Raw genomic sequence first — 19811 nt, 5'->3', positions numbered from 1 at the left:
ACAAACATAAGTTTGGCTTTCCTTAACCTGCCACTGAGTGAGGTGGCACACTGGTTACCACACTGGACTCACATTTGAGTGTACGATGGTTCAAACCCGCGTCCTCATCTAGATTTTCTGTGATTTCCGCAAATCACCGTGGGCAAATGTCAGGATGGTTCCTTTGAAAGGGCACAGCCACCTTCCTTCACCATCCTTCTCTAATCTGATGGGACCAATGACCTTGCTGTTTAGTCCCCTCCCCCAAATCAACCAATCTTAACCTATCTTCTAAGATAAGTTGTAGGAACAGTATTGTCTTGGGTGTCTCTGCATTTCTCCGGAATCCAAACTGATCTTCCCTGAGGTTGTCTTCTACCAGTTTTTTTAATTCTTCTGTAAAGAATTTGTGTTAGCATTTTGTAATCTGACTTATTTACCTGATAGTTAAGTAATATTCATGCCTATGAGCACCTGTTTGTTTGGAATTGGAGGTATTACATTTGTCTTAATGTCTGAGCATATTTTGCATGTCTCATACATCTTGCACACCAAGTCAATAATTTTCTCATGGCTGGTTCTCCCAAGGATATCAGTAGTTCTGGTGGAATGTCATCTACAGGGTGTATACGACCCGGGCAACCGGGAGATCCGGGAAAAACCCGGGAATTTTTTCATCTGGGAGAAAACCGGGGGAAAACTCAGGATTTTTTTTAGAATTCCGGGAATTTTTCATTGTTTCAGTTTTCAGTTAAATTTTTGTAGCGTGGACTGGTAAGAACCAATACTCTCACAAAGGATATTACTGTATCTTGCTACTTCAGCAATTAAACATGAAAGAGAGGAAAAAAAAATTTAAACTAAGTTGCCAAGGAAATGCGCCATATACAGCAACAAAACACAGTGCTCACACAAGCATCTGCCAACAGCAAAATGTGTCAACGGCTTTAGGAAGCCTATGTAATGCTTCATAACAGCAAATTGCCTCTGATGTGCGTGACGTCACAACTGTTTGCAGTACATTCGTTTGAGCAGTTGCAAGCGAGTGCGTGCGCAGTTGAGTTGCATATGAGCAGTACCTTCTCCCGCTTCTGGCTACAGAAGTGTGGCAGTTAGCTGTATAAGCAATAGCAGCAAACAGACAGATACTTTCTGAAAAAAAGTTTACTGCCGCACCTAAGCTGTCAGATGCACGTGTGCGCAGCAGGCCTGGATATAGGGGCTGGGAGCAAACCGGGGTATCTGCCCCGGCCAGCAGTTTCTGGGGTGGGGGGACCTTGTTTCAAAAAGCGCCTAGCATCCAGCACACGTCGGTCTATCGATTATTTGTATGATTTTGGAATGCTTCCCTGTTGAATAACAGGTAAGAAAGATTACGTATTCTCTTCTTGGTGTATCCAGGAAAATGAAATTTTGACAGAAAATCTTTTGCCAGAACGCTAAACTGGTAAGGGCCAGTTGTACAGTCCGTGGCTAGCAGCCGCTGAAGTTCTATTCTGGGAGTAGCGCGGAAAACGCATTGTATGAACATGTAATAACGCAAACTGGAGAATAAATGCAGGATAACTTAAATGATGATTGTGGCAGGTTTAGTCAAGTTAACCGGAGAATAAGTTTTAACCCTGGCAGGAATAGTTACAAAATTAGTGATGACAAGATTGTTTGTTAGAATGAGGAAGGAGAAGAAACGGGTACATCACACAAATTATGGAAGAGTATGACGATTCCAAATTTATATAAAAATTCCGTACTACTACTTTTCGATCTCGTGCTTCAGAAGCTAGAGCGTAGGAATGAAATGTGAAACTATTTCCTAACATGAAACTTTTTGCTTGTAGTAGGCGTAATAGGCATTTGATATTGGTACTTAGTGATTATAGTCTGTTGTGTTATAAAAATGACCATTTATGCCAAAACAGTGTCGTTTATTTGGTGTGTTACAATTCCTGCAATATTAGGCAGACCTATTATCTAGCAAACAGTGACAAAATACACATAATCAGATCGAGAACGCACACCTGTCTTGGGTACTATTAGTATTAATGTCTTTTTCAGTATTAGACAACGACATTTGGTACGTAGCAAAACGTTTGACGAACTTTGATGAGCTAATAGATTCTTGCCCAAAAGGAAATCAGCGCATGTAAAGCTGTACTAAGGTTAGTGAGAAAAGCAATGCAAGGACTTAAGGATTGAAGAAATGTGTACTATCTTGCTTGTCTATTGTCTTTACTGGTTTTATGTATCCTATATTTAATTTTATGTCACACAAAACCATTAAAAAATGTTACATGGTTGAGTTCCACAGATCGAAATACAGTGACGTACGATAGAAGAATGCTGTGTTAAGAGGCGTGGCACTACACTTTGGCACATTTAAAACCAAATAATATGTATTACATTTCCTCAAACACATATGTTTTATGTACCAGACTCTTCATAAAGATGTGCACTGCAAAATGGACATATTTTTGACAAGTCGATTTTTTAAATTTTTGGCATCCTACCTGAAACGCTCGAGGGAGGAGGGGCGCCACTCTCTAGTATTGCCCTGGTTCGGAAATATCGTAGATCTGGGGCAGATCTACAGAGCAGTCTTGAGTTGTAATAGGGAGGTGGGTAGTCTCACGTGACCCGTGTTTACGTCTAGTAATTTGCTGTTTCCTTTTCGTTTATTACTCTCATGTCAAATGAAAATAAAACGGATTTTTGTGATCGGGAGCTATCAAGTGAATTAAAATACATCCACATAATTACAGAATGCTAAAATATGTTATTAGTTTCAGATTTTATTTTATTTCCCCTTTCTGACAGTCGAGCATTATCGCATTGCAGAATAATAAACTTATTTTTGTCAATTTACTAAAGAAATTTGGGTTTTATTAATCTTTTCTGCAGAATCAGCCAATTTATTTGAAACTGAGTGTTTAATTCCACACTATTGGCTAGTTTAAATTGTTCGCTGCATTTCTGGTGCATGTTTTCATCTTATAGAATGTATGGCATTACGCCATAATAAAGAACCAAACATGAGATAATACAGTACTGTTATTCCGAGGAAACTTACATACGAATGTGCACTTTAAGCCGAATTATGCATTTTAGTATGGTTCACGAAATTCCCATGCTCTTGGAGTATCCTCTAATAGATGTTTCTTTTGTGACATTATGTAAGACGCTTGTTATCTGGCGCTCTCTGGGAACTGCTGAAACGAACCTATTTCTAACAGGTCGCAGGAAAATATTGCGAATGGTGGTTTGAAAAGCTTTACTTTCAAAGTAAATTTCCTTTTACACAAGATGAACTATGTATGAGAATGTACAATGAATTTAACTCACAGAGCTTTTGACTCTCACTTAAAAATCAACTCTTTGAGTACGATGATTTAGAATAATTTAGAGCCCAGAAGACCTGACATTTATGTTGTTCTTAAATGGCATATTTGTGAGATGTAGCTTAGTGTAACACCCGCAAAAAGGGGCAACATTATATGTGAAAGCTTTTCTTTTCTTGTAGCAGCACTACGTTTTTTAATTTAAACCATTAACTTTTCCTATTTGTGTGTTCGCATTGCTTAACAGTGATGTTGCTATTGGCAAGGAACATAAAGCTATTTGGCTGACTGCAGCATGTGTCCTATGTTCTGAATATCCGCCGTCGTCAGCTGGCGAGATCACGTGACGTGAGCTATGACAGTCTTACAAAAGCGCATCGCAATCACAATTTCAATGTTTTTTGCAAGTAACATGAGGTGTTTGGTGGAATTCGAATTTATACTTTCGTAATAAGATAATATGCAATGTACATGTTGCTGCACGTCAGACATCTTCCCAAAACGTGTTTTGTTCCCTGAGTTTCATTTTCTAAAGTGCCAGGAAGTTCTACGCCGGTGTATAAAACCATAACCATTCAAAAGACTGATACGTTTTACAGTTCCGAGGAAAAGTATACTCTCACTTAACACTGAAAAAGGGTATTTTCACCCGGGAGGAAGTGTACCTTTAACCGGGAATTCCAGGAAAAATCTGGGAATTTTTTTTCCTTGTCCACGTATACACCCTGATCTACTTCAGGGATCCTGTTTAGAGTTAGGTCTTTCAGCACTTTGTTAAATTCTTCTCGCAGTATCATATATCCCATCTCACCTTCATCTTAAGTCGTCTTCCCTTTCTGTAATATTCCCTTGGATAGCCCCTTTATATACTCCTTCCCCCTTTCAGCTTTCACTTCTTTGCATAGGAGTGGTTTTTCACCTGAACTCTTGATATCATACAGCTGCTTCTCTTTTCTTCAAAGACCTGTTAATTTTTCCTATAGGCGTATCTTCCCCCTAGTGCTTCTACATCATTACCTTGACCATTAGCCATTCCTGCTTATCCGTTTTGCTCTTCCTGTCGCTCATTTTTTAATTGTTTGTATTCACTTTTGCCTGCTTCAATTGGTACATTTTTGTATTTTCTCCTTTCAGTAAATCAACTCAATGTCTCCTGTGATAACTAATGATTTCTACTAGGCCTGTCTTTTTACCTATGTGATCCCCTGCTGCCTTCACTATTTCACCTCTCAGAACAATCCATGTTTCTTCCACTGTATTCCTTTTGCCTGTTTCAGGCAATCATTGCGTAATGCTCCCCCTGAAACTCTCGACAACTTCTCAGAGCAATCCATGTTTCTTCCACTGTATTCCTTTCGCCTGTTTCAGGCAATCATTGCCTAATGCTCCCTCTGAAACTCTCGACAACCTCTCAGAGCAATACATGTTTCTTCCACTGTATTCCTTTCCCCTGTTTCAGGCAATCATTGCCTAATGCTCCCTCTGAAACTCTCGACAACCTATCATATATCCCATCTCATCTTCATCTTAAGTCGTCTTCCCTTTCTGTAATATTCCCTTGGATAGCCCCTTTATATACTCCATGTATACTGTCAACTTCTTCAGTTCCCATCTCCTTAATTTCCTATGTTTTTTGCAATTTTCCAGTTTTAATCTACAGCCCATAATCAGTAAATTGTAGTCAGAATCAACATTTGCCGCTGGAAATACCTTATTGTTTAAATTCTGGTCCCAAAATTTGTCATACCATTATATAATCAATCTGAAACCTTCCTGTGTCTCCAGGTCTCTTCCTCATTTATAGCCTTCTTTCATGATTCTTAAAGTAAGTGTTCGTGATAATTAAATTATGCTCTGTGCAAAATTCCTTCATTTCTTTCCCCCAATCCGTATTCATCTACTATTTTTCCTTCTGTTCCTATTCCTGCTATCTAGGTCCAGTGCCCCATCACAATTAAATTTTCGTCTTCCTTAACACCTGAATTATTTCTTTTACCTCATCATACATTTCTTCAATCTCTTCATCTGTGGACCTAGGTGGCATAGAAACTTGTACTACTGTGGTGGGTGTTGGCTTTGTGTCTGTCTTGGAAATGATCATGTGTTCACGATGCTGTTCATAGAAACAGGTATAGGAAATATAATTATAACTCAAAGAAAGCAGTTTATTTATTAAATGATAATTAAATCGAAACCCTTAGCTACTGACAGGTGTTGTTGATATACATCGATGGGGACAGCTGAAAATGTGTGCCCCGACCGGGACTGAAACCCAGGATCTCCTGCTCACATGGCACACATTTTCAGCTGTCCCCATTGATGTACTGTATATCAGCAACACCTGTCGACAGCTAAGGGTTTCAATTTAATTATCATTTTATTCTAGAGGAGCTGCACTGTCGTCAATGGTATCTGTTCTTTGGTGAACAGATACCATCTTCATAGTATATTTATTATTGTCATAAAGTCTGCTAATCTTAATCACACTTATGAATATTCCTAGTGCAAAATAATCCAGGTAAGACCAAACATGTTGGAAAAATTAAAATTTGTGGTCAGGCCTTTGTCAGTATTCCTGCTTAATTGGCAGAGAACTGGATCACTTCCGTAAGAATGCTGAGATGGGGATAAATCATCAGAAGGTGATGTAACATTGAGTGGAGACTTACGGAAGTAAGTTAAATAAGCTTTTATGCACAGTATGCAAACTGACTTGATCAGTTTTAGGAACTATGCAAATGTTGCTACTCCTTACGTGTCCACCTCCATAACACCATATAAATCGCATTTCAATATTTTATAGGGCAAAGAACGAATGTAATATGGATAAAGAATATGAATTTTTAGATTTTCAGCTTTCTGTGTTGGAGGAAATCTTGAATTACACAGTGGATGCAATCACAGCTTTTGCTGGCCCCATGAAAATCTTCAAATTGTCCTCCTAATAAAACAACTGCGTACTTTATTTTTCTGGTATTCCATTGAATCAGTTGTATAGCTTTAAAAATACATAGGAAATTAAATTTTGAAGCTATAAATTTCTTGTTTCCACAAGAATATGAAGTAAAAGAGAAATGTTAGTGAACTGTCATATGACTATGTGGACACAGGCACAAATAGATGTGTTATAAAACAACTGTTGTGATGTTAAAGATGATTTGTGGAGTATTTTGTTCATTAATTGGTGGTTCTCTATAAACATAAGTATACTTGAACTTTGCACATTTGTAGACAAAGACCAACATTTCATTCTTTGTATATAATGTCAGAATAATCAGAGGTGTTTAAAATAGAATGACTGCCAAAGTATTTTAATGAGAAAGCCATATTGTTGTAATTCTTTGAGATATTGCGGGGTGGGGGAGGGTGGGGGGCGGCACATCTACAAAGAAAGTAGCATGAAAGACTGTCTTGTGTACTGCTGTTTGACATGTGGGATCTATATCAGGTAAGTTGTCTGTAGAAAGTAAGAAAGTTCACTGAAGAGCTGTGTAATTTGTGATAAGTTTATGTGGTTGCAGCCTTACAAAGATGCACTCTACTCTCTAGTTGGATACATACAACTAAGGTGTATTACAAAAAGTTAAGGTTGCTGTTAGAAAATTTGGACTGTTGTCCAGAAACATTCTAACTCCCCATACATTTGTACTGTGGAAAGATTTTAATGATAAAATAAGAAATTAGGGCAGATATAAAGGCGTGGATGTGACCTTTTGCTAATGAGAAGGCAGGTAAGTAATATCACAACAACATATATTCTACTCTGTAATAAATGATGAAATAGCTTGTGGAGTATAGATATAGATGTAAATTTGGAAGAACACTTTCAGAACTTACAAACCATTGTAAGTTGACTAACCTGGTTAATGCCAACAGTTCCTCACTAGTGTTAAAATCTTAACGTCTCCTTCTCCAAAACAGGTTGAATTTGTAATCTGATTGTTCGACGAAAGAGACAACACTGTTAAGATAAATTTGAAATCTTTTCATATTTCTTATTTCCTAAATACATGACGATTATCAGCTTATTCTATTAACTTCATATATAGCATGTTTACTCAACACAGGGTAGAAACTACACTTAATAGACTTTAACAGTGGCCATAATGCATAACTGCTGGTAAACCTTTCAGGATGTGAGGTCATGGATCAAGAAACTCTTCTGTTCATGACGTTTTGTCCAGGACTGCACTGGACATTCTCAGAAATGCTCCTTCACTGAGTCTTGCTGACTGACCAGTCGGACCCCCCAGGGGATCCACAACTCTTTTGTGGATACGTGCATAGCGAGCACGGGACCCCGAGCTAATGTGGCCTTCCTTCCTTTCCAGGCTGCATACCTTCCCTTTCCGCATCCTTCCCCATCCCCCATCTTCGCCCCCCCCCCCCCCCCACATCCGCCTCTTTCCTTCCCTTTCTCCCCCTCTGGGAGTATGTTTTGTGCCTACGTCCGGAGACGGACGCTCGAAACTGTAACAAATTCTTTCGTTCTCCGCTTGCAAGTCTTCATCCTTCCTTTGTCCTTCTCTTTTCCTTACTTCTTCTCTTTGCCCTTTTCTCCGCTGTGGTGTTTGAGACCTGTCTTCCTTCCTTTCCCTTTGTTTTTTCCCCTTTCTCTTTTTTCCTCCCTGTGCGTGTCTGAAGGCCGACCCACGCATTTCCATGCATAGCCGGTGACAGAGTAATGCGTAATTCCCCGCCCCGGGTAGACAGGTAGGACATGTACGTACCCCCTGGTAACGGCCAGGCCCAAGGAGGGGTGATATCTTCCGAAAGTGCCAATTGGTCCCTCCGTCCGTTTCTGGGGAGGTGTGACCTGAGGTGTGAACAATCACCTAAGGCGGGAGTGCCCTTAGAGAGGGCCCCCACAAGGAAGGAGCGCGCCATCCGACACGCCAGTAATCATGGGGGATACTTTCGCAATGGTTTCCTCTTCTTCTACTATGTCTACTCACAAGCGTAAGTTCAATGAACCTCAGCCACAGACAGTCCTTCCATCGTTGCCACAGTTCCTTGTTGTTTCTCGGTCTGACGAAGGTCACGACTTCTCCACAGTCAACCCTTTCATTATTCAGAAAGGTGTCGACGCAATTGCAGGTCCTGTAAAGTCTTGTTCCAGATAACGAAATGGCACCTTGTTGTTAGAAATAGTCAGTGCCCTCCAGGCACAAAACTTGCTGCGTTCTTCACTGCTACACACCTTCCCTGTCCGGGTGGAACCGCACTGCACTTTAAATTCATCACGTGGGGTCGTTTATACACGCTCCCTCGACGGATTGTCCGACGAGGAAATTCAACACTTCCTGTCTGACCAGGGCGTAACGGCTGTTCATAGTCATGAAAAGGGTTGACACGAACATCATTCCAACCTGCACTGTCTTCTTGACATTTGACAAAGTTCAACTCCCATCGAAAATCAAAGCAGGCTATGAGATAATTTCCGTTCGCCCTTACGTCCCAAACCCTACGCGCTGCTATCGGTGTCAGCAGTTCAGTCACACCAGCCAGTCCTGTTCCAATCCGGCCAAATGTGTTACGTGTGGCAAGCATGCCCATGAGGGTACTTGTCCACCTCCATCCCCTCGTAGCATCAACTGTATGGGTGACCACGCTGCTTCCTCTCGAGATAGCCCCATTTTTAAAGATGAAAAGCTCATTCAGGAAATCAGAGTGAAGGAAAAGGTGTCGACCTTTGCTGCTCGAAAATTATTCGCCAGTCGAAAGCCCACCGTGCCTCAGACAGGAAAATACAGCACTGTCCTTGCCTCTCCTCGGCCAACAAAGGAGGCGGCCACACAGACTTGTGATCTCACCTTTAGTGCCACGGTCGTCAGATCGGCCAGCGCAAAGATCGCCCGTTCAACCTCCCCACTTCCGCCTGCTCACTCTATGGCTCACCCTTCATCGGGTTCTGCTAAATCTCAAGCCCAAAAGTCAGACACCAAGACTTCGAAAAAAGAGCATACTCATGAAGATTTTTTACGTACCCCAACTTCACAACCATCGCCAGTTCCTCTCCTTCTCCGCCATGGCGTGTCTCATTTAGAGCACCACCTGGCGGTAATCGCCCTAGGCCGTCTTCTGTGTCGCCGAGGCGCACTGCTGGCGGCCGATCAACCGGCCGATCGCTGGTGGCAGGAGCTGCTCCTGAACAACCTATGGACCAGGATCTTCTGCCTTCGACTGAATGCCATTCCATGCTGTCAGTCGCAAGCTCTGAGCAGTCGTTGAGTTGACGGCAACCTTGGTCACATTCCTCCATTTTCTGTTCACCCTATGTCCATTATCCACTGGAATATCCGCAGCATTCGATTGGCTCAACGGGATGAATTGTCGATCCTCTTATGATCCTACTCGCCGGTCATCTTCTGTCTTCAGGAAACAAAGCTGCGTCCCCATGACCGCTTTGTTCTCCCCCATTTTCAGTCTGTCCGATTTGATCTCCCCTCTGTTGAAGGCACTCCAGCACATGGAGGACTTACGATTCTTCTCCGTGATACTCTCCATTATCACCCAATCCCCTTAAACACTTCCTTCCAAGCTACTGTATACGTTCCATCGTCCACACTAATGGCACGAGCTGATCTCCTTCATCTTCTAGGTCAGCTTCCACCCCCCTATTTGCTGGTTGGGGACTTCAACGCCCACCACCCACTTTGGGGATCTCCACATCCTTGTCCGCGTGGCTCACTATTGCTAGACGTCCTCCACCAAGCAGATCTAGTTTGCCTCAACACTGGGGACCCTACATTTTTGTCTGCCTCCACGACAAATTTCTCTCATTTGGACCTTTCGGTCGATACTGTTCCGCTAGCTCGGCGCTTCGAATGGTTCTCCCTTGATGATACACACTCGAGTGACCACTTTTCATGTGTCCTTAGACTGCAGTCTCAACTGCCATATATGCGCCCATGACGCTGGAAGTTTGCCCAAGCCGATTGGACACTTTTGTCATCTCTAGCGACATTCGATGACTGTCACTTTCCTAGCGTCGACGATGAGGTCACACATATTACAGACGTTATTCTTACAGCTGCGGAACGTTCAATATGGCACACCTCCGAATTGCCCCGGCGCCCCCCAGTTCCTTGGTGGAACGAGGCATGCAGTGACGCAATACGTGAGCGGCGACGTGCTCTTCGCGTTTTCAGACACCATCCTACTTTGGCCAACTGTATCCGCTATAAGCAGTTCCGTGCGCGATGACGTCGCGTCATCCGCGATAGCAAGAAGGCAAGCTGTAAATTCTTTACTAGCTCATTTAACACCTTCACTCCCTCCTCGGAAGTTTGGAGTCGGATTCGACGGTTATCTGGCGCGCCTAGTTTCTTCCCAGTCTCTGGGCTCACTGACGCGCATGATACGTTAGTGGACCCCGTCGCAATTTCTAACTCATTGGGTCAACACTTTGCTGAGATTTCGAGCTCTTCAAATTACCCGCCAGCATTTCTCCCGAAGAAACGTGCAGCAGAAGTGCAACCTCTTGCCTTCTCCTCTCAACATTGCGAAAGCTACAATACTGTTTTCTCCATGCGGGAACTCCAACATGCACTCTCTTCTTCTCGCTCCTCCGCCCCAGGATCGGATGGTATCCACATCCAAATGTTGCTGCATTTATCAACACATAGTCTGCGTTACCTCCTTCGCCTTTATAATCGAATTTGGACCGACAGTACTTTTCCCAGTCGATGGCAGGAAGCTATCGTCGTTCCTGTTCCGAAACCTGGAAAGGACAAACATCTCCCCTCTAGCTATTGCCCCATTTCTCTCACGAGTAGTGTATGTAAGGTTTTGGAGCGTATGGTGAATTGCCGTTTAGCTTGGTGGCTGGAGTCCCGCAGTCTTTTAACACCTGTCCAATGCGGTTTCCGAAAGTATCGTTCCGTAGTTGACCATCTTGTTGCTCTCTCCACTTATATCATGAACAATTTTCTCCAGAAACGCCAAACTGTAGCAATATTTTTTGATCTGGAGAGAGCGTACGATACCTGTTGGAGGACAGGCATCCTACGCACACTGTTCTCTTGGGGCTTTCGAGGTCGGCTGCCCCTTTTTCTTCACGAATTTATGGCAGAGCGCACATTTGGAGTGCGGGTGAACACTACTCTCTCCCGCTCTTTCTCCGAAGAAAACGGGGTACCCCAGGGCTCCGTACTGAGTGTTGTACTGTTTGCCATTGCCATAAATCCAATTATGGACTGTCTCCTTCCCGATGTATCAGGCTCCCTCTTTGTGGACGATTTTGCGATCTTCTACAGCTCTCAACGGACCAGCCTTCTTGAACAACGTCTTCAAGGATGTCTCGATCGCCTCCACTCTTGGAGCATCGAAACCAGCTTCCGCTTTTCTCCCAGTAAGACCATTTGTGTTAATTTTTGGCGTTTTCTTCCACCCTCCTTACATCTAGGACCTGTCAACCTTCCGTTTTCGGCCGTCGCTAAATTCTTGGGTCTTATGTTTGACTGAAAACTGTGCTGGTCCTCCCACGTTTCCTATCTTTCGGCTTGCTGTCTGCGATCCCTCAACACCCTCCCTGTCCTGAATGGTACCTCCTGGGGAGCGGACCGAGTGGTCCTTCTCCGCCTCTATCGCGCCTTAGTCCGCTCGAAATTGGACTATGGAAGTAAGTTTACTCCTCTGCTCGGCTCTCTATTCTTCGGCGTCTCGACTCTATCCACCACTGTGGATTACGTTTAGTGTCTGGAGCTTTTTGCATCAGCCCTGTGGAAAGCCTTTATGCTGAGACTGCTGAACCTCCGCTGTCCAATCGGTGAGCAGTCCTTCTGAGTCGTTATGCTAGCCATCTGTCTTCCATGCCTGCTAATCCGGCCCATGACATTTTTTTCGACACCACCTTGGATGTAGGGTATGCAGGCCGCCCTTCCTCCCTACTACCACCGGGAGTCCGCTTCCGTCAACTACTCCATTCTCTTTCCTTCCGCTTTCCTAAAACCTTCTTGACAACTTGGGATACAGCACCGCCTTGGCTCCGACCCAGGATCTGCCTGCTCAGTGACCTTTGTCAATTTCCCAAGGATGGTACCCCTTCACTTGTTTGTCGGACATTTGCTGCTCTCTGTGCACAAATGAAGGAAGCCACATTTATTTACACTGATGGCTCGAAAACATCGTTAGGTGTAGGGAGTGCCTATATTGTTGGCGACACCCCAAATCGATTTCGGCTTCCCGACCAGTGTTTGGTCTATACTGTGGAGCTTTACGCTGTTCTCCAGGCTGTCCAATACATCCGCCGCCATCAGCAGATACAGTATGTTATCTGTTCAGATTCTCTCAGCTCTCTCCTCAGTCTCCAAGCGCTCTACCCTGTCCACCCTCTGGTCTACCGGATTCAGGACTGTCTGCGCTTGCTCCACTAGGGGGGCGTCTCGGTGGCGTTCCTCTGGCTCCCAGGACACATTGGTATCTGTGGAAATGAGGCGGCCGATATAGCGGCCAAGGCTGCAGTCTCTCTTCTTCGGACAGCTATTCGATCGATTCCCTTCGCCGATCTACAGAATGTTTTATGTCGTCGTGTTGTTCTTTTATGGCACGCACATTGGTCGACACTTCCCCATAATAAATTGCGGGGCGTGAAAGGTCTTCCCTGTGCTTGAACCTCTTCCTCCCGAACGCGTCGTTGGGAGGAGGTAATTTTAACTATACTCCGGATAGGGCACTGTCTTTTTAGCCATCGACATCTTTTAAGCGGCGATCCTCCCCCACTCTGTCCCCACTGCTCTCAGCTGTGGACGGTGAGACACCTTTTACTTGAGTGCCCCTATTTTACTCGGTTACGCGCCCGTCTACAGCTGTCGCCTGATATATCGTCCATTTTAGCAGATGACACGCGCTCGGCCGATCGCGTTCTCGAGTTTATTAGTGCCAGTGAGATGACGTCAGTCATTTGAAGCTCTTTTTGGGGACAACCAACCCCTTTCTGTAGTGGATTTTTAAGCTTTCCTTCTGCTATTAGTTTCTCCAATTTTTTGAGTTTCGTTCCCATTGCTGTTGGTTTCCATTTTCGTTTTTTACCGTTTCCTAAGTCACAGACCGGGCACTAATGACCATAGCAGTTTTGCGCCCCAGAAAAAAAAAAAAATGACCAGCCAAAGAGCACCTCTAAGGATGTCAAGCGCAGTCCTGCATAAAACGTCAGGAACAGAAGAGTTCCTTGGACCACGACCTCACACCCCAAAATGTTTACGAGCAGCTATGTCATCCGGTTGTGAAAGCCTTCAGTCTGCTCCCATAATGATTGCAGCTCCTGTGTCTCTACAAAACATTAATCTCCACAAATCATAATTTAAAGGAAGATTGTCAAGTATTAAATAGTTTTCAGAGTGCATCACAAAAACATTGAACACGGAGCTGATAACAATGCAAATATCAAATGCAGCTGGCTGAGGTAGTTAATAGGCATACTTAACTTCACGAAGGTGAACAAAGAAAACTAGTTACTGCATAAATTATACATTTTGACCAGTATTGACTATTATATGTTAACCAGTGGTAGCCAGATATGGACTGCCGGAATTGTTGTCTGGTGGTTCTGGAAATAACTAGTAAAATTTGTACACACATTTTAATTTATAATGAGAAAAATGTCAAAACTGGTGGTAATGGAATCACTCTGAACCAAGTAGTAATTTGGTTTAACTATGTGTTAAATAAGTGAAAAATTTATGAACTTAGATGCACAGTTTTGTTACTGCCATGTATACTTCAGTGGGGATGTAACAAAGGTCATTTAAATTTCACAGGCTTGAATTTCCCTAATTTTAATGGAATATCGCCTTTGTAAGATTTTAAAGTAATTGTGGTATAGTTAATAACAGCATAATGGAGATCAGGGAAAATTAGTTATCTAAGGAGTAAACGTATAGCATTGGAGTTATTCCATTTTGCTACAATTAACCAAGTGTAGCATTATGAATGTTTCAATTACATTTTTTTTTCCCCCAGGTTAAAGTAACTGAAGTCTCCAACACTTTGCGTGATATTACGTCAAAGTTGCCAAGAAGTGTCCGGGACATAATTTCTTGTTGGTATGGAGAACCCAATGAGTTGGATTGTAATTCAGTAAAGAAGGAAAATGAGGCACAAATCTGTAAGATAGTGAGAGGAATACAGCGGAGTCAGTCCAAATGCCATCTTGAATCTTTCAACAGGTAGGAGATTTTTGTGCCCTTCCATCTACTTGCAGAATTTTAGTAGTGATATTTCGTTTTATGTTGACATTATTTAAGAGACAATCTGAAAATTAGTAACATTTTATATTCATCTGAAAATTAAAATATTTAAAACATTGGAGGTGTGAATTAAACAATGCTCTGTGGGTCCAAAATGCATCGTGTAGTTAATAAAACACGAAAAAGTTGTGACTGAAGGAGTTGTTTAATTCACACCTCCAATGTTTTGAATACAGTCACGTTTTAAGCTGCAAAATATGGATAAAATTAAATTAAAATATTTTAATACGGCGGGGGGGGGGGGGGGGGGGGGGGAGGAGGAGGGAGAGTCTTGGAGAAAATGGAAAATTTTGAATAGATCACACTGAATGACCTGAAATAACGAAACTCAAGTACTGTCATCTTGCCAGGACATACACTTCTGGGTACTGTGTTTGGTGGTAATAAATAAGATCATGGGCAATGGTGGTGGAATTAAAAATTTGGCATCAGATTAGAAACAGAGAATATACAAAACTACAAACAAGTGAGCAAGATAGATAAACCAGAGTGAGTTCAAGGAAGCTGAAATATGTGGGTAGCAAAAATTATGTCAGTTGTTAGAAGTGCATTATCAAGTGTCAGCAGACTTTCACACAAGAGAGGACAGAAAATGCAGTAGGTAGATATGCAACTGAGATAGCTACAAATCAGTAAGTTTTGGCCCAATATGCCGGAGTTGGTGGTCATGTGTGTGTGAGGTGTGCTTGCTTGTGTGAACGAATGGTGTGTGTTTCACTTTTTCTGATGAAGGCTGTGGCCGAAAGATTATGTGTAAGTGTGTTTTTAATTGTGCCTATCCGCAACTTAATGTGTCATCTTTATGGGAAGTAGGAATCTATCTTTTCCAACATTGTTGATATTCCTCACACACACAATTAACCATTTGACACACACTACTGGATAAAGGCTTCCTATAGATGTTTCCATGTGTCACAGACTTTATCAGTACACATCCCTTCCCCTGTGGGTGTTTCTAATGTGATTTACCCACTTGCTATTAAATCTTCATCTCGAGCTTTCCTTATCTCCTAGGATCCAGCAGGAACTTCCTGGTCTCTGAAATCCTTTCACCTGGCTCCATGTCCTGTCGTTCCCCCACCCCGCAACAACCACCACCATCTCCGTATTTGTTCCATTGTTATTGTTAAGTGTTCCTCTCATGTCTGTTCCTTGAGCTAATCTTTGCGATCTCCATTTTGAAAACCTGTATATTATTTGTCAAAAGCATTATTGTGGAGATGTGACTAATAATCCCACAGTTTTCGTCCCAGTTCTTGTGAAGCAGAATAGTTAAAACTTTGTTCCATTTTGCAGCAGTTTATTCAGCCAGACATTCTACGAATACTCATTCACAAACAAAATACAGTGTTAATGCTGAAGTGGTGATACTCATTATCCAAGTCCCACCCTTATTCAATCCTGTATACTTAGAGTTAATTTTACTTGTCAAGCTGATTTCTGTGGTTTTTCCCCTAGGGTGAAACTCACATGTGTACTTCGCTTTTATGCTTTTTTGTACCATATTAAAAACTAAATATTATTCATCCTCAAAACCCTCCCCCCACTCTCCCTCCCCTCCCCTTATCTCCCTCCCCTCCCCCCTCTCTCCCTCCCCTCCCCCCCCCCTCTCTCCCTCCCCTCCCCCCTCTCTCCCTCCCCTCCCCCCCCTCTCCCTCCCTTGCCCACTAATTGTACAGCATGAAGATTCAGTAAATGATATGTAGCTTTAGCTGTTTATCCCTCTGCAGAAGTCAAAGAATATTTAAAATATTAACAAGTTGAGTGGAAAATCTCACAGAAATCTGTGCCAGAGTTACTAGAAGATTGTTTTTCTATAGTAGAAGATGACTCATAGTTTCCATTGCTTTTTATATGCTTTAAAACTCTCACTCTCTCTCTCCCTACCCCTACCCCTCTCCCTCTCACTCTCACTCTCCCTACCCCTCTCCCTACCCCTATCCCTCTCCCTCTCACTCTCACTCTCCCTACCCCTCTCCCTCTCCCTACCCCTCTCCCTCTCCCTACCCCTCTCCCTCTCCCTCTCCCTACCCCTCTCCCTCTCCCTCTCCCTACCCCTCTCCCTCTCCCTACCCCTCTCCCTCTCCCTACCCCTCTCCCTCTCCCTACCCCTCTCCCTCTCCCTACCCCTCTCCCTCTCCCTACCCCTCTCCCTCTCCCTACCCCTCTCCCTCTCCCTACCCCTCTCCCTCTCCCTACCCCTCTCCCTCTCCCTACCCCTCTCCCTCTCCCTACCCCTCTCCCTCTCCCTCTCCCTCTCCCTACCCCTCTCCCTCTCCCTACCCCTCTCCCTCTCCCTACCCCTCTCCCTCTCCCTACCCCTCTCCCTCTCCCTACCCCTACCCCTCTCCCTACCCCTCTCCCTACCCCTCTCCCTCTCCCTCTCCCTACCCCTCTCCCTACCCCTCTCCCTCTCCCTCTCCCTACCCCTCTCCCTCTCCCTACCCCTCTCCCTCTCCCTACCCCTCTCCCTCTCCCTACCCCTCTCCCTCTCCCTACCCCTGTCCCTCTCCCTACCCCTGTCCCTCTCCCTCTCCCTACCCCTCTCCCTACCCCTACCCCTCTCCCTCTCCCTACCCCTCTCCCTCTCCCTACCCCTCTCCCTCTCCCTACCCCTCTCCCTCTCCCTACCCCTCTCCCTCTCCCTACCCCTCTCCCTCTCCCTCTCCCTACCCCTCTCCCTCTCCCTCTCCCTACCCCTCTCCCTCTCCCTCTCCCTACCCCTCTCCCTCCCCCTACCCCTCTCCCTCTCCCTACCCCTCTCCCTCTCCCTACCCCTCTCCCTCTCCCTACCCCTCTCCCTCTCCCTACCCCTCTCCCTCTCCCTCTCCCTACCCCTCTCCCTCTCCCTCTCCCTACCCCTCTCCCTCTCCCTACCCCTCTCCCTCTCCCTCTCCCTACCCCTCTCCCTCTCCCTACCCCTCTCCCTCTCCCTCTCCCTACCCCTCTCCCTCTCCCTCTCCCTACCCCTCTCCCTCTCCCTCTCCCTACCCCTCTCCCTCTCCCTCTCCCTACCCCTCTCCCTCTCCCTACCCCTCTCCCTCTCCCTCTCCCTACCCCTCTCCCTCTCCCTACCCCTCTCCCTCTCCCTCTCCCTACCCCTCTCCCTCTCCCTACCCCTCTCCCTCTCCCTCTCCCTACCCCTCTCCCTCTCCCTCTCCCTACCCCTCTCCCTCTCCCTACCCCTCTCCCTCTCCCTACCCCTCTCCCTCTCCCTCTCCCTACCCCTCTCCCTCTCCCTACCCCTCTCCCTCTCCCTCTCCCTACCCCTCTCCCTCTCCCTCTCCCTACCCCTCTCCCTCTCCCTACCCCTCTCCCTCTCCCTACCCCTCTCCCTCTCCCTACCCCTCTCCCTCTCCCTCTCCCTACCCCTCTCCCTCTCCCTCTCCCTACCCCTCTCCCTCTCCCTCTCCCTACCCCTCTCCCTCTCCCTCTCCCTACCCCTCTCCCTCTCCCTCTCCCTACCCCTCTCCCTCTCCCTCTCCCTACCCCTCTCCCTCTCCCTCTCCCTACCCCTCTCCCTCTCTCACTGTCCTGCCCTCCCCCTCCCCCCAAAACTATTTTGGATCTGCAAATTTTTTCCACACAAGTAAGTGAACTTGTAATTTGTGAAGTGTTGTATTAGTTTAACAGTGGCCTCCAAAACATGGAACATATCTGCAATGATGTGGCAAAAAGTTTAAAATTTTGACGTATAGTCACAAATCAACATATGCAACAAGACATTAATGTATCATTGTACACACAAATATTCAAATTTACAAATCATATAAATAAAAAGTATTTTTGTTTCAGGTACAAATTTGAGGTGACAGTAAATATGAAGTCAGGCATGTTTGGAAGAGGAGCAGAGGTGATTCTTATAGCAGATGACTTTTTCCGAAATTTTACTTTTGCCGTGAAACCACGTGACCACATTTGGTTCTCTGGAACGTTAGTTAATGAGGAAGGTGACAGCATACTTGGTGGCACCAAACCACGTGTGGATTTGAATGAGATAGGCTGCCTTGATTGCCACATGAGCCACCTACAGATACATAGAAAGACTTCAACAAAAATTGGCCTCGAAAATGTTTTGGATTATGTTTATGTAGGAATGAAATTTGTTCTTAACTTTGTATTTAACCCTCTTGTGATTTTTAAATAGTAATACGTTTGGCACAATTGAAACTTCTGTGTTCAGATATGGTGCATATGAAAGTAAGTTTCCTAAACTGACTGCATTTATTGTTTATCAACTGACAAAAGACTTTTTTAATTAGTTGTTTTGCATTATATTGCTAAAGTCCTTCTCTAATCCATCCTCCTAACTAAATATTTTTGTTGAATAAAAAAAGCCTCTGTGATCTTACTGATTTACTATATAATAATTTTTTTTTTTTTTGAAAGGGGGGTCGGAGCTTTTGGTTTGATTTTTTGTTGTAAATATGTACATACACAATGTGGCCATTAATTGTTTCTCCTGCCAAAGTGCAGAAATATGACAAATACACTGTGTGATACTGGTGTCCCAGAACTGAAGTATTTACACTTAGCTTGACTGTGATGTTTATGTAATTTAATACTGTACGATATTGTTTTCATAAGTAATAGTTATTTAAATGTAGTTGCAATGGCATATTGGAGTGCAACGTTTGTACTTAAAGCAGATCTATTTTATTGTCCAAATGTAACTGTCATAGCTTGTGTGTCTAATATTGTTGTGATACTGAATGTAACTCAATATTTTTTATAAACATATAAAAGAAAAGATAAAAACCATGTGGCTTTATTATCTTTTTAAAATATATAATTATATTTTGATAACATAATGAATTTACAGATAATCATAATTCCACTTTTGTCCTCTGTCCAGCCCTTGCCTTTGATCTTGATATCTGCTACAACCTAATTGTGTCTTCTCTGCCAGTTTGGTTAGCCTCATAAGAAATAAGGTGAGCGGGAAGCAGCAAGGTAATCAAATCTCCATACTTTCTGCAGAATATACTGTGTTTGGTTGCCTGTTAATATGTTAATTATTTTCAGTATTTTTCTTTAGTCAGATTACAGCAGAAATGTGGCACCATTCCAGTTTCTCTGCTTTCTTGTTATGTTTAGGCTAAAAATGCTTATTTAACTTGCCATACTCTCAGCTTGTTAATCTGCAATATAATGTGAGCTTGTGCCTTTTTATTCAGAAATAAAATTATAAATGATAGATAAATGGACAGAATACATATTTTTGCTAAACAATATTGCGAGTAACAAC

The 19811-nt window shown here is 43.8% G+C and overlaps 1 protein-coding gene across 1 annotated transcript in view; it reads left to right on the top strand.

The window, feature by feature from the left end:
* LOC124787945 (wolframin) overlaps positions 1 to 19076 on the top strand; it is a 68813-nt gene extending 49737 nt beyond the window's left edge. Inside the window, exons 8-9 of the mRNA XM_047254944.1 lie at positions 14277 to 14482; positions 18359 to 19076. Of these exons, the coding sequence (XP_047110900.1) occupies positions 14277 to 14482; positions 18359 to 18710 (558 nt within the window). The 3' untranslated portion in view covers positions 18711 to 19076. The remainder of the gene's footprint in view (positions 1 to 14276; positions 14483 to 18358) is intronic.
* Positions 19077 to 19811: the final 735 nt, after the last annotated feature.

The sequence above is a fragment of the Schistocerca piceifrons genome, chromosome 3 (genome assembly GCF_021461385.2).
Source record: "Schistocerca piceifrons isolate TAMUIC-IGC-003096 chromosome 3, iqSchPice1.1, whole genome shotgun sequence".
Taxonomy (NCBI): Eukaryota; Metazoa; Arthropoda; class Insecta; order Orthoptera; family Acrididae; genus Schistocerca; species Schistocerca piceifrons.
The sequence above is the reverse complement of the archived record's forward strand: the minus strand, read 5'-3'. Positions and strand labels throughout refer to the sequence as shown.